This window comes from Schistocerca cancellata, chromosome 4 (assembly GCF_023864275.1).
Source record: "Schistocerca cancellata isolate TAMUIC-IGC-003103 chromosome 4, iqSchCanc2.1, whole genome shotgun sequence".
Lineage (NCBI taxonomy): Eukaryota > Metazoa > Arthropoda > Insecta > Orthoptera > Acrididae > Schistocerca > Schistocerca cancellata.
In genome coordinates, this window is record NC_064629.1 from 502,763,744 (window position 1) to 502,780,080 (window position 16,337).

The window sequence follows — 16,337 nt, forward strand, 5'->3', positions numbered from 1 at the left end:
ATGGTTTCAATTCAGTGATGTTTCTTAATCCAAAAAAACCTTCTTGATCTGGGAAAGATAAGTCTATACGCATTAGGATGTGGGCTTTCTTTTATTTCAAATGGACAAATATCAATGTTTACTTTAACATATGGACAACCTAGCTCAACATCTTTGTCTATTTCAGTATTTTCAAACAATAGATCATTTTCAATTTCTTTAGTTCCTAAGTCTAATGTCTCTTTCCTGCACTTAAGACACATCCCTCTCTGTTTGCAAAGCATTGACATTTAAACATAAACCTTTGTTTTCATCTGTTCCTTGTAACACTGTGTTGTCACTTAACAAACTACTGTTTTCACCCCCTTTTTTATAAAGTCCACTACGGATTATTGTCCACCATGTAGGATACAGGGTTGCACTTACCTTTGCTAATTCTTTCCAAAAGGCATCTTTGTTTATACAGTTTCCATAGTTGTTCCACAAAACTTCTAAAAACTTTTCCCCTTTCTCTTGAAAACACACATTTACATTCCATCCCTTTATATTTTCTTTAATATTATTATCATTACCATTCTCATAGATTAGTGTTTCATAGTTCCCAATCGGCAATAGCTTGTCCTCAGATACACATTCCCTAGTCTGCATTTCACTTAAATTAACCTCATTATTACCCATGTTTGTCACACCACTTACCTTTATCACATAATCACTTTTCAATTCTACAAATACTTTTATTTCTTCCTCCACACTCTCATCAATAACATCACTTGATTTAGGATCATTATTTAAATGTCCCTCTATTACTTCTTCCTCCTCCTCCACAACAACCCCATCTTCAGTTTCCCCCCTATGTATCTGAATCTCAGCAATTGAGTCTTTGGCTCCATTAAACACTTCGTCATCCCCCTTCTTATCAAATAAACCCCCCAAAATAGATTCTATTTGTGGTGTGTCTGACTTGTTATTAACACCAGTATCTTTTTCAGCCCAACTATGGAACTCTGCAATACCTTCAACTTCTGCACTTTCACTAACCACCTGTGCTTGAACACTGTTTTTATTAACTGTATCACTTTTACTCATAGTATCCCAAAACCTTTTATTAAATTCTAATTTATTCATTCTAACAACGTCAGTATTTTCATGGTACCTACTCTTCACATTGTATCTTCTCCTTCTCCAGTTTCGGTTATGTGTTGTCCTGTCATAATATTGTCTAGCCCCAAAACTACGGACATCTAGTGGGACTGTCCACCGTTTCCCGGCTGGTTCCCTCGGTCTGTCCGTTTGTAGTTGTCGTTTTGTTCACTGGTTTCAACAAACCCCCTTCTATCTTGTTCTCTTCCACAATACCTATTTCTATCATTCCTGTTATCTCTCCTCCACCCTCCCTCCTGTGTATTGCTTCTGAAATCATTTTCATATCTCCTATCTCCCCTATTTGGAGCATTATTTCCAGAATTTTCAAAGTCTCTCCTCCCATAATAATCTCTATTTACATTCATGTTCCACCCCCCTTACTGGTTGTTGCCAGAGCCAAAACTTTGGTTATTTTCTCTTTCCAAGGCCCTATCTAATCTATCTACAAATTTCAGGAACTCTTCCATTGAATCGTTGGTCCATGGACCAATTCCCACTGCAGTCTCTCTGGTAACCTTCTTTTTAAAACATAATTTGTGTCATAATATCAAAAGAGTTATTCAAGTGAGCAAGTTTTTTCAATTGATCTCTGCAAAATTTTTGCATTCGCTCTACTTTCCCTCTATACACTGGTCCATTTAGAAATTCTGACTTTAATCTGGCTTGTATGGATTGTGACCAAAATTTGCAAATAAACTTAGCTTCAAACTCTTCAAAAGTATTCCAAGAATCATTATTCTCATTTGCCCAGGATAGGGCCTCCCCATCTAGAAACCGTTTTACTAACTTAATTTTTATGTTATCTGACATTCCTACAACAAACATATCCTTACATTGGTGAATAAAGTCAATAGGGTGCAGATTTTCACCAGGAAAGCATTTCACTTGGATGTGTGCATACATTGTATTTTGATTGTAAATCGTTTCTTTGGACATCAATGCGTCCTCCAATTGTGTATATTTAGTGTGTGTATTTTCTACTTTTATATCTACATTAGTGGTATACAGGTTGTATTCTTGTTTAAGGTTTTCTGATGTTTTGTCTATTCTCTGATCTAATCTTTTAGCTTCAGTATCTACTCTGTTGTAGATGACAGCAATGCTGTCTGTGTTCGCTTGTATGTTTTCATTTAAACTTTAACTTGAAATTCTTTTCTGAAGTGTATCAACTGTTCTCTAGTGTCCTTACTGTGGGTAGTTTTAATTTCCTCACACTTCTCATTGAGATGAGTACTTAATAGATCAAAATTCAAACTTACTTGTTCACTCGATTGTTTAAGTTGCGAGCTTATTTGAGTTGCAAACTCTGCTAGCCACTCTGTTAAGCTTAATTGTTCACCATCCCCTGGTTCAATTTTTACATTTCCGACGATCTCATCACTCTCAGGTAGAGACATGTTAACTATTAATTATTTTAAATGACAACAACAAAATACCTTGCTTTATGTAGCTATGCTATGATGTCGTGATCGGTGTTCTTGTTGGCTTTCTTCACTTCTATTCGGTTTTATCGAAACTGAAGTCTTGATTGATGAATTCCATTGACATAATCCAGACGTTAATCTTCCGAGCGGTGTGATGATAGTTTTTCGTAGTCGCACAAACACACTTTATTTATTTATTTATTTTTGACATATTTTCACTGTTGCCACACTGCACAAATAAACCTTTTTGGAAAGCTAAGCACTTACGAAATTTATCACTGCACTATTATCATCGATGCACTTAAAGATCCCGGATGAGCCCCCACTTTTGTAATGGTTGCCTAGTAGTAGATATTGCTAATTGCTATAATCGCACTATTTCACTCCCATTTACGGAGCTTGTTAGCACTTGATGTTAGGTTGGCGCCATTAAAATGCATTGTGTTGTGGTAATCGCTGCTACTTGCTGGTTCGCTGCTGTGTCTCGATGCTGATGCTGGCTCTAAATCTGGTTGTTTTGGTGGCCATCTTAATTCCACTGTCCACCAAAGACCATGACACAACACAAAGTAGTACTTCCTTTACATGTTCTTTGCTTTGTTTATCCACCTCAAACAATAACACACAAACACACTTTACCAAAGTGACATTCCGACTGCCTCTCTCGACCCTTCTTGCTGCTTGTATTTATAACATTGTCAAAGAACTACTAAAAAGAGATATAGTTTATAAGTCACATGTACATCAGTAATTATAATTTGTGCAGAAAAGTTATTAATTTGCATCGAGTGACATAATTAACATGTTATTAAAATGACAGACAGATTTGTTGACTTGACAGAATAATTTTTTGTTGTAAAAAGACCGTTTTTTAGAAGTTTGTCAATTGACTTCTCTAATTTGCATAAATAAGTAAATAACATGAATTATTAAGAATTACATTGATTTTTGTCTAAAATAGGATTGCTTATGTGAATACTGAGTGAAAACGCTCCTAGTGAACAAATAGGTTTCACTGGGTGATTTTTATTTAAGGAGATCCAAAATACCTAAGTTGGCCACTATTTTTCGTACTTCATATTAATTATTTAAGATGAACTTAGTGTTTTTACATGATGACATTTGCTGTATCAGTGATCAAGTGATATAAACTTTTGTGTGGGTCAGTTTTTCAGTATAATTTAATGGGTTGACTGTTTATGGAGACATGTTATGCAATCATTGTTAACATACACAATAACTTTTCTATAATCATACGAGGGTAGTTCAATAAGTAATGCAACACATTTTTTTTCTGAAACAGGGGTTGTTTTATTCAGCATTGAAATACACCAGGTTATTCCCCAATCTTTTAGCTACACAACACTATTTTTCAACGTAATCTCCATTCAATGCTACGGCCTTACGCCACCTTGAAATGAGGGCCTGTATGCCTGCACGGTACCATTCCACTGGTCGATGTCGGAGCCAACGTCGTACTGCATCAATAACTCCATTGATTGCCGTTTTGTTTCAGGTTCGAAGTGATGAACCCATGTTTCATCGCCTGTAACAATCTTTGACAAGAAATTGTCACCCTCAGCCACATGACGAGCAAGCAATTCCGCACAGATGGTTCTCCTTTGCTCTTTATGGTGTTCGGTTAGACAACGAGGGACCCAGCGGGAACAAACCTTTGAATATCCCAACTGGTGAACAATTGTGACAGCACTACCAACAGAGATGTCAAGTTGAGCACTGAATTGTTTGATGGTGATCCGTCGATCATATCGAACGAGTGTGTTCGCACGCTCCGCCATTGCAGGAGTCACAGCTGTGCACGGCCGGCCCGCACGCGGGAGATCAGACAGTCTTGCTTGACCTTGCGGCGATGATGACACACGCTTTGCCCAACGACTCACCATGCTTTTGTCCACTGCCAGATCACCGTAGACATTCTGCAAGCGCCTATGAATATCTGAGATGCCCTGGTTTTCCGCCAAAAGAAACTCGATCACTGCCCGTTGTCTGCAACGCACATCCGTTACAGACGCCATTTTAACAGCTCCGTACAGTGCTGCCACCTGTCGGAAGTCAATGAAACTATACGAGACGAAGCGGGAATGTTTGAAAATATTCCACAAGAAATTTCCGGTTTTTTCAACCAAAATTGGCTGAGAAAAAAAATGTGTTGCATTACTTATTCAACGGCCCTCGTAAATACTCGTTAAACTGGTTGAATTTGGAGGGTATCGCATACTTCGGTACAGTAAAGCCTTTAATATGTTCCGTTACACTGTTCATCCAAAATTTCACTTAGTTACCGACCATAAGCCCATAGTTTCTCTGTTTAGCTCATCAGAGTCCTTACAGGACAAAGCCACTCATCATCTTCAGTGGTGAGCTCTGTACTTGTGATGGTACAATTATGAGACCCATTTTAGTTCCATGTCACAACTTGCAAACATGAACCCTCTGTCTCATCTCACCATGACCCTGACCCCTCACTCAACCAGGAGAAACTGCTTTGCTTTCAACTGGATATGGAGGTGTGCTTCACGGCAGATGACTCCCCATCACCAGCTCCTGTACTACCTTTGCTGTGGTGGCAGATCTGGTGCTCCATCAGGTCATACAAATGATACAACATGGATGACTCAACTATCCACTGGGACAGGCATCAGACCTACTTCGGAACTTTATGTGTTGCGCCATCACCTCTCCCTCTTAGATGGGGTTATTCTTCTGTTGACAGAAGGGTTTACTCTTTGAATTGTGGTTCCAGAAGCTCTATAGCATGTGTTTTGGCTGTGCATCAATCAGGAGGTGGAACACCTTGTCATGGCCTGCCACAAGTGTTTGGGTCAGCAAGTGGCCCTTTGTATCTTTTTTTTCGTCTTGGGAAAGAGTGCAAATTGATATTGCTGGTCATTTTTGTACACCTTCTGGTTACTGGCAATTGCTGTTTTCCTCATTTTCTTTACATAATTCATGACAGCAGACACAACTGTCAAGGCCCAGTTGAAGATCTTCTCCATAGAAGGCTTGTTTTGCATCCTGGTTTTGGACAACGGCATTCAGTTCATGGCGCAATCTTTCAAGGATGTTTGTACATACAACAGCATTCACCATCTCACAGAATCTCCCTTCCATTTGCAGCTGAAAGTGAGGCAACATGCCTCGTCCGAAAATTTAAGATGCAGATATGAAAGTACATACAAGATTTCCAGGTCAAGGAAGCTCTCTCATTTCTTTTAAGCTGTTACAGAACAATGCCAATCGTGGCCGAGAGTCTCATCAAGCTCCTGCATAGGCATCAGACATGGATGTTGCTCAACCTTTTGCTGTCGGGCAGGTGTCCCCCAGTGGCACTGGTTTTCTTGATGTTCAAATCTGGCACACCAGTCTGGGCTAGTGCATTTGGATGGTGCCCTCACTGGATTTGAGCCATCTTCCACAGCTAGTGAAGACTCTGCATCTTCATGGTTTGCACTGAAGACTGACTTGCGGTGTACCACCAAAATCAGTTGTGTCCCACGATGGACACACGACTCCCTCATTGTATAATGGGTCTGACACCTCATTCTTCACAACAACTGACCACTCCAGAATTGAGCAGGCCCGGTCGTGTCCACCTAACCTAACAGTTGTGGCTTTGTCAGCACTTATGGCAGGTTTGCTTCCTGCAGCCAGTGCCAGCACCTCCAACTAGGCTGAGCTGGTGTTGCTGTCAGCAGGGACAGAGGGTGGGGGTCTCCATCACCACAGACTCTCCTCTCCTGTCTGCTGTGCTCATTGCCAGTGTTGGTGCCCTCATCTCACACACTTTCATCCCTATGTGCTGGTCCACATGAATTGGGAACTACTTGCATCTTTGGCTGCCACCCCTGTCATTGCCACAGCCATCAGTCACAACATCATGGATGGTGATGGCAGGTCTTTCCTTTCACAAGGAAAGAGGAGTGTAGTAATCTGTCAGATGCTATACCTACCACCCACAGTGGATGTAAGTCAGGCCACTATGGCAAGTGTAGTGCATGCCATCATTTAAACAGCATGCCCACAACTAACTGAGGTAGTCACCAGGGGCAGCCTGGTCAATGACCGCTGTCACCAGGTCTGTCATGCGTGCAGCACTATACCAGCAACACTTGACATGGATAGCATCTTTATAAGGGCTTGCACGGGCCACTGGCCCTCAGATGTTAAACGTGTTTGAGACATGTAAACAGCTTTCACTGTATTCTTGTTGATGTCACTCCATGGCCCATTAAATTGTATTTCTTTCACAGTCATGTGTTTCCTTGTGTTCCTAGTTAGAACAGCCTGGACAAATCATAACCATTTTAAAATGTGTGCAACATTCACTTGTTTCAGCGTTAGCTAAATTAGAGGCCAGGTCTAAACTTAAGTTAAATGCTGCCCTCTTATCAGTACATAAAGTGAACTGCATACCACACAAGCACCCTCTTGCCAGAATAAAACGGCATGGGTTGGAAGATAATCATAAATGTAAAGACAGGTTTCACAGGCCACGGTTTATTTTCTGCCACTTCCAGTCATTTTTTGCTCCAATGGCTTATGACCATTTAGATAAACAGCTGACAGGGGTAGCACTTTTTTCTGCAGTGTGTTCCTGACAAGCTTCTTTACATGCTGTGTCAGCTGTCTAATTTCCCAAGGTACTGATATGTCTATAGTGTATAGTGTTGCAGAACTTTTTAACAAACATTTTATAACTGTTACTGAAAAGATGGGGTTGTCAGGTTCGGTAGATGCTGCTATGGATTACTTTAGACCAGACATTTCATTTCAAGTAACTTCCATAACATGAATTTGACCCTCACTACCCCAACAGAAATAATGCCCATCATAAAATCTTTAAAATCAAAAACATCTAGTGGGTATGATGAAATATCAACAAAGTTAATTAAAGAATGTGATTCTGAGCTAAGTAACACATTAAGCTATCTGTGTAACCAGTCGTTTACCAGTGGAATATTTCCTGAATGGCTGAAATATGCTGAAGTTAAGCCACTGTTTAAGAAGGGAGATAAAGAAATAGCATCAAATTTCCGTCCAATTTCACTGTTGCCAGCATTCTCAAAAATTTTCGAAAAAGTAATGTACAGTCGTCTTTATAACCATCTTATCTCAAATAACATACTGTCAAAGTCACAGTTTGGATTTCTAAAAGGTTCTGATATTGAGAAGGCTATCTACACTTACAGTGAAAATGTGCTTAATTCATTAGACAAAAAATTGCAGGCAACTGGTATATTTTGTGATCTGTCAAAGGCATTTGACTGTGTAAATCACAATATCCTTTTAAGTAAACTAGAATATTATAGCGTAACAGGAAATGCTGCAAAATGGTTCAAATCTTATATCTCTGGCAGGAAACAAAGGGTGTTATTAGGAAAGAGACATGTATCAAGCTATCAGGCATCATCCAACTGGGAACTAATTACATGTGGGGTCCCACAAGGTTCCATTTTGGGGCCCTTACTTTTTCTTGTGTATATCAATGACCTTTCATCAGTAACATTACCAGATGCCAAGTTTGTTTTGTTTGCCGATGATACAAACATTGCAATAAATAGCAAATCAAGTGTAGTCTTAGAAAGATCAGCCAATAAAATATTTGTGGACATTAATCACTGGTTCCTAGCCAATTCTTTGTCACTAAACTTTGAAAAAACACACTACATGCAGTTCAGAACTTGTAAGGGGTGTCCCAAGAGTATATGTCTAACATACGATGACAAGAAGATAGAAGAAGTGGACAGTGTTAAATTCTTGGGATTACAGCTTGATAATAAATTCAACTGGGAGGAGCACACCACAGAACTGCTGAAGCGTCTTAACAAATCTCTGTTTGCAATGCAAATTTTGTCATACATAGGGGATATAAAAATGAAAAAGCTGGCATACTATGCTTACTTTCATGCCATAATGTCATATTGGATTATTTTTGGGGGTAATTCATCAAGCCAAGTTAAAGTTTTCCGGGCACAAAAACGTGCAGTAAGAATTATATGTGGTGTGAACTCAAGAACATCCTGCAGAAGCCTGTTTAGGGAACTAGGGATACTAACTACAGCTTCCCAATATATTTATTCCTTAATGAAATTTGTCATTAAAAATATATCACTTTTTCAAACCAACAGCTCAATTCATGGAATCAATACTAGAAATAAGAATAATCTTCACAAGGATTTAAAGTCACTTAGTCTTGTACAAAAAGGTGTGCATTATTCAGGAACACACATTTTCAATAACTTGCCAGCAGCCATACAAAGCTTAACAACCAATGAAATTCAGTTTAAGAGAAGCCTAAAGGATTTATTGGTGGCCAACTCCTTCTACTCCATTGATGAATTTCTTAGTAAAACCAACTGATTTGTATGTAAGTACAACATAATTTCTGCACAATTCCAGTGCAGTAATGTGTTCACTGAAAATTTGTGTGTGTGTGTGTGTGTGTGTGTGTGTGTGTGTGTGTGCTGCACCATTTCAGTGCAGTAATGTGTCCATTGTAAATAAGTATTACAGTAGTTGTATTACATGTTTATTACCTTATAAATAAATAAAAAACTTTTTTATTTTAAATTCAGTGCATTAGTATTTGTAAAATGACTCTTAGTGTTCATTAAAAAATGACGATCATTCCACTTGGGACCTGTGGAATGGTACATTAGTTTATTTGTTTTAGTTGTAAATATTTGTCATGTATTGTTGTTTTTCTGACATGTTCCACATCCTGGAGGACCTCCTCACTACGGATCAATTGGAATGAAAGTAGATCTAATCTAATCTAATCTAATCTACAAAATACTACTTCCATTTGAAGGATATACAACTGAACAAGGCAATTCTAGAACATGTGGATCATTTTATATGCCGGGTACATCTATGGAGTCACTTGGAGGGCACTGAAATAATTGGAACAGGAGAGAAAATTCTTCCCCCCCATTTTACCCAATCCGCTCCATTGCTTCCATGTTTGCATGTAGTACTGCAGACTGTACATTCATTTGGCAGACAGTATCCTCAGCACTATATGCCAACAAAAGTCTCTCAGAAGAAAGTACACTACGTTTGGAAGGTAGGAGACGAGGTACTGGCAGAAGTAAAGCTGTGAGGATAGGTTGTGAGTCGTGCTTGGGAAGCTCTCAGATGGTAGAACACTTGCTCGTGAAAGACAAAGGTCCCGAGTTGGAGTCTCGGTCCGGCACACAGGTTTAATCTGCCAGGAAGTTTCACTATCACACTATTTTCTGGATGTTGCCAATATGGTTTCATCAGACTGAAGGCAAAAAAACTCTTTTGTAGGCAGATGAATGCTGTCTAAGAAAAATGGCATTTCCAACTACTTCACATGGGTTTATGTTGGAGCATATTATTTCTACTCTTGATGAATTTATTGGCGGAAGTTTTAGTTCATGTGACTGTGGTAGTGACATGAAGCGGTAATGATACTTAGTTTGACTGTGTGGCAGAAATGTGGGAGCAAAGTGGAAGAGAGTGAACAATCTGTGAGGAGGGTGACAACTGTAAAACATCTATGAAACAAAACAAATTCTCAGTGGGCTTTCTTATATTCCTTTAAAAACTTCATTTCTTGGAAAATGTGGACCTACAGGTAGACACCATAGTGAAAGCTTTCAAAATGTTTTTTTGTGACGCCATCTTTGAGATAATTATGCATGAAACTAATCATTTAGATGTTAAATACATGCAGTTGTAAAATGATATAAAATCACTTTCAGGACTTCACAAGTAGAGAACACTAAAGCATTTGAATTTTACGTAGTTCTTGCACTGCCGGCCGGTGTGGCCGTGTGGTTCTAGGCGCTTCAGTCTAGAACCATGTGACCGCTACGGTCGCAGGTTTGAATCCTGCCTCAGGCATGGATGTGTGTGATGTCATTAGGTTAGTTAGGTTTAAGTAGTTCTAAGTTCTAGGGGACTGATGACCACAGATGTTAAGTCCCATAGTGCTCAGAGCCATTTGAACCATTTGAACCAAGTTCTTGCACGGCAAATGCTAATGAAAATCACCCACAATCAATCACTCCTAAAGCATTCCTATTTCTTCCAAAATAACACAGCAATACAGGTTTGAAATGATGGCACCAGTTCTTCATTATGTATTTAAAAGGGAACTAAACACATTTTAAAGAAACAAAAGATTATTCAAGTTGAGTTCATTGTGTCATAACTTGAACAACAAGCTCAAATACGTATACAACACAGGGAAAACATTTCAGTGGATGACACTTTATGGCAACAAAGTGGGATAATAAGAGCATACCTCTCTCTAAAATAAGTGACGTTTGGAATAAGATCCTATGAGCTCTGTGAATCATTCACAGGGGATGTGCAGTGCTTTGTAGCTTATAAAGGGAATTCCACTGAGATAACTATAGCATGTCTGGCTTCTGACACACTGAAATGGAACATCTAGAATGAATAGAAAATGAACCTCATTCCCAAATTATACAAGATTGGTACTAGGTCAAAATGTGACAATGGTGCTGAAATTGATGGACAAAAAATATTTATGCTTTATTTCAATTTTTGTTATGATAGTGCACACAAATGGGCAAAAGAGGCATGGAAGCATGAAGGGCTCCATGCATTAGGGAATATACAGGGTGATTATAATTAAAGTTAAACTTTCAAACCACTGTAGTGGGTGTACAGGTGTGATATTGTTAGTTATGTAATCCCATCCACCACAGCAAGGTCATATCACATTGGATGGGAAAAATTGGTTTTTATTGTCCTGAGGCCAAAAATCACATAAAAAGCATAACTCACATTGGTTTTTAATTGTCCTGAGGCCAAAAACTGCATAAAAACATCAATCACATTGGTTTTTAATTGTCCTGAGACCAAAAACTGCATAAAAAGAATAAATAACATCAATTTTTAATTTTCCTGAGGCCAAAAGCTGCATAAAAAGCATTAATCAAAATCAAATCAGATTATTAATTTCCATGTCATTGGCACAAAACATGTTCAATATGCTGTCCACCATTTTCTGCAACAAGTTGAAATTGAGATACAACTTGTTCCACAACTGATCAAAGGGTTTCCGGGGTCAAAATGTGTTGCGCAATGCGTGCAATCGGAACACTGAACACAACATCTTTCAGATAGCCCAAAAGCCAGAACTCACATGGATTACGATCAGCTGATCGGTGTGGCTAGGCTGTAGGTAAATGGCAGTTGATAATTCTAACATTTCCGAAACGGCACTTCAGCAGTTGCTTAACTGGAATTGCAATGAGTGGAGGTGCGCTATCCTGCATAAAAATGATTCCATCCACGCATCCACACAGTTGGAGAGCTGGAATAATGGGGTTGTGCAAAAGACACTCGTACTGCTTACCAGTGACAGTACACGTAACACGACCGGAAGCACCTGTCTCTTCAAAAAAAAATATGGCCCTATGATAAATAATGCTGCAAACCTGCACCACACAGTGGCCTTTTCAGGATGAAGTGGTACTGGTTGATTTGCATGTGGATTTTTCATTGGCCATATTCGACAATTCTGTGTATTAATATATTCTGTCAGATGGAAGTGAGCTTCGTCTGTCCACAAAATCTTCCATGGCCAAGCTTTGTCCACTTCCATGCGAGCAAGAAATTCTAAAGTAAATGTCTCTCTTCTTGGCAGGTCAAAAGGAAGCAACTCATGCACATGGGTAATTTTGGATGGATAGGAAAGAAGTATGTTTCGTAGGATTTTACGCACCATGCTCATCACAAGTACGTCCAATGTTCAGGCAATTCTCTGTGCACCACTCGTTTGCACACCACCATTTATCTCCTCCTGCATTGCTGTGGTCACTGCTTCCACTGACATCAAATCGATTTGTGTCCTCCCTCAACCAGGTTGCATGCCAAAAGAACCAGTCTTGTCGAATTTGCGAATCATTTTCTCCAGACCGATGGCAGTCATTGCACCAACACCTTTTTTCAAACCCCTCTGTGTCCAGAACTTCTGCTGAGCGGTGTGTGCACAGTCATCATTCTTGTAATACAGCTTTACAAGCAGTGTGTGATCCTGCATTGAGACAGTCATGACGAATGTCACAGATGTGAAAGGAGGAAAAACTGTCTACCTGGCATGTCTATACCAACTTCAATGGGTTGTGCGCATGACGGTGTATTCATTTATGTATTATGACACATACAGCGTCATCTACTGACAAATTTTCCCACTAATTTTTTTTCTTGCGCCATACGTTTTTCCCCTTCTCCGATAATATTCTGTTGCAATTTGACATCATTCTGACCAGTGGTGTTATTTCTACAGCGTTTTGAAAGCTTATCTTTAATTACAATCACCCTGTATTTCTTAAATATGAAGAAAAGAACTGAAAGGTTAAAAATTCCAATCTTATCTAAGGGAAAGAAAAGGTAGTCTGAACTAGTACATAAATATATTCAAAAGACTGATGAGCATTTAAGTACACAATGCCTTTATTGTTTTTTAGAAAACAAATGACTCATAGGAATCTCAATTGTGTCTCACAACACAAACCACTGGAAATACACACAAAGACAAACTTTATCTCAAAATGAATGGCCTTCAGAAAACCCTTCACCTGTGCAGCTGAAAGCAAGGCATTTCACTAAGAGAATTTTGCCATCTGAAAAGAAAAATAAAGAAATGAAGTGGTGTGCAGTATGCTGCAACAAGATAGGCGAAGAAAGAGACATCATACTGGTGCTGGAATGTTGTTTGGAGTTCTGTATACTGAAAGATGTTTCTAGGAGTATCACACTAAAATCTCACTTTAAATGATCATCTAATTTCTAAATGTAATGAGATCTTATTCACAGCAACTGTTGAATTATCTACTGAGGTTTGATGTATGGTCCCTGTTCTAAACCATTTCAAATGAAACCCAGCAACACCATGTGAAATAGCTACTTAAGCTACTACCAGTGCATTAGATACAAGCCCAGAAACTGTTAGTTTGAGGCAACCAGAGATGAATAAAGAGTATTTTGTTCAAGCCTGGCACATTTTTCTGTAATCATAGACTATACAGCAAAGGAAAGATCTTTTCATAATCATGGAGTATGCAACATAGACTTACAACCTATGCTGTTCATCTTTGACAGCCAGTCAACCAGTAACTTCCACAGAGTTATTATTTTCAGAGCATGTTCACTGTACATGTAACTACTGAACTGACACTCATTCTGTGGCTCAGTTGTTTTATGGCTTGAAAAACTGTTTGCTACCAGTCTGCCATATATTTTGTGATTCTGTACTTATCAACACACTGGGACACCCAGTTCAATAGATCTTGATGATTACTTCACTTAACGAAGTCTAATTATACTCAAAATTGTTGAACTTGATAATGGCAAGGGCTGAAATTTCATCCAAACATCATTATATGACTGTGGCTCAAAAATATGAAAATATTGTCAGCTGTCTATATGCTATAGTAAGACCCCGATTTGACTTATTATGTCATTGCTATTATTACGAAAGATGAATATTAGTGACAGTAGGATCATTCTGCAGTCTGTTACAAATGCTGGTTATCTAAACTTTCTCAGCAGTGTTTGGGAAAAAGAAGATCTTCTTCCCTCTAGGGATTCAAACTTGAGTTCATGTAGCAGTTCCATAATATTCCCATGTTGACTGAACCTATTCGTAACAAATAGAGCATCACACCCTTTAATTGCTTTGATGTCTTAATTCAATTTGACCTGATGGGGATCCAAAACATACAAGCAGTACTGAAGAATGGTTCACACATATGTTTTCTATGTATTCTTCTTTACAGATGAGCTACATTTCCTGAAAATTCTTTGAATACACTGCAGTCAACCATTACAGCCTTATTTGTTTTCACCTCTTTCAGCTGCTTTTCAATGACAAGAATACCTAGTTCTGTATCCTCCACAATGGAGTTTGTGCAGCACTCAAATGACGGTAGGTCTGTATGATCCTCCTGCTGGAATGATTTTCTATTTGCAAAATTTAAAACTTCAATTTTCTTTAGCTGCTTTCCTTTGCCACACCAGACTCGTCTATGAGTGATTGAACACACTTTTTGACCCACTTACTGGTTTTATGTAGGACCTGAAGAATTCTTTGCCAGATCATTTGCTAACAGTTGATGTGAAAGTTATTGTATGCTTATATGCCAAAATGATTATAAAAACTCTTGTGTTTATATAAGCCACTGCTACAATCAATACTGCCAGTTGTTACTAAAAGGTAAAGCTGTCCTCAGCCTTGAAGGGTGGTTTCAACACTGCATTGCATTACTGGGCATCGGCCTTCTGGAGACAGTTTGCACTTTCCTTCCTCTGACCTTTAAACTGACTAACCAGATACTTTACTTATAGTTTAATGTGAGCTCTGTGCCATGGTGCAACTTAGCAGTGTTCACACATACAAACCATTGATGGAGGTAAAGGAAGTGATAAGCAAAAGAAAAAAATTCTAGGACCAATTGATGATTGAACCCCCCCCCCCTTTCCCCCCAGAACTTTCAATTTGTAATCTGACACTTGCACATGTAACAACCAATCCACACAATGGTTCTCAATGCAACTGAAATTCTCTCTTACCATCATTACAAAAAGAGAGAAGAGAGAATGTCAAGGATTCACTAATTGCTTCTTGGCACTGAAATGGCATTATTACTGCTATAGTAATACAAACTAAATCTTGGAGGAACGGTAACAACTCCCCCCCCCCCCCCAAACAAACAAACACAAAACCAAACACACATTCCTTGTACATCCTATGGGACCATGTGAACCGAGACTACTCATTTGCAACATGAGCCAATGTACACAGTTCACATAAAAACTTAACAAAAGGTATTAAGTAATACCTTTAAATATATAGCATAAAATAAGTAGTACACCACCATGAAAGGCCCTAAACTATTATGCGGAACTTATGTACAGAATAAAAGGATGACACCTCCAACACAGGTTTGAGAATCTAGAATTAATCACTTACATATTTCAGTTTTGGTGAAAGTCTACTGAAAATGGGACCTGTGCAACAATGTACACCTTTCTGTACAATGACTAACAAAGTGTTTTCATGCCTTAATTATTTTTGTGTTTCATGTTCACTAACTTAAGGTTGAGGTTCCTTTCAAATGAGTCCACATTATTTACCATAAATCTGATGAAAACTGACACTGCAGTGTTTTCTGACTGCCCTTTTTTTGCAAATATACACAACATAACATGAAACTGTGGAAGTTTGGGAACATATTCATATATCTAAGAGCTACATATTATTGTTGAGCTACTGCCAACTTAATCTGAAAACAGAAAAAAATACTTAAATTTACAAGAATATGTTCCATTATGTCCCATTCAAGTCATCATAACAAAACTGGACAGCTAACATCGTTCCTAAATGAACATACATGTCCATGAGCTTGTACATGTAGAGTGAATGTGATGCATTTACTTACAAATATGGTAGATATCGGGTGGTCCATGAAAATAGCTTCCTATCCCATGACCCAAAACGTTTGGAACCACATTCAGTCTTTGCTTGTGAGCTTCTTCCTCAATAGCTGCACCTGAAAATAAAAAATGAAAGTTGCACTCAGCAACCAGCTCAGTGAAATCTTTGATGGTTGTAAAATTTAATGTATTGCTGAACCAGCTGACACACTAAATTTAACAGTTCAACTAGTTACAAATTCTTTATTGCTAAGTTCATAAAGCACAAGAGATATGGAGAAGGAAACACATGGTAATCAACTACCAGGTTTTCAAGTAAGTTACTTCTAT

General features: G+C 38.6%; 1 protein-coding gene across 1 annotated transcript in view; it reads right to left on the bottom strand.

The window, feature by feature from the left end:
- Positions 1–16,337, bottom strand: part of LOC126184876 (methionine aminopeptidase 1D, mitochondrial) — a 136,637-nt gene that overhangs the window by 11,857 nt on the left and 108,443 nt on the right. The window contains exon 5 of the mRNA XM_049927501.1: positions 16,013–16,123. Within this exon, the coding sequence (XP_049783458.1) occupies positions 16,013–16,123 (111 nt within the window). The remainder of the gene's footprint in view (positions 1–16,012; positions 16,124–16,337) is intronic.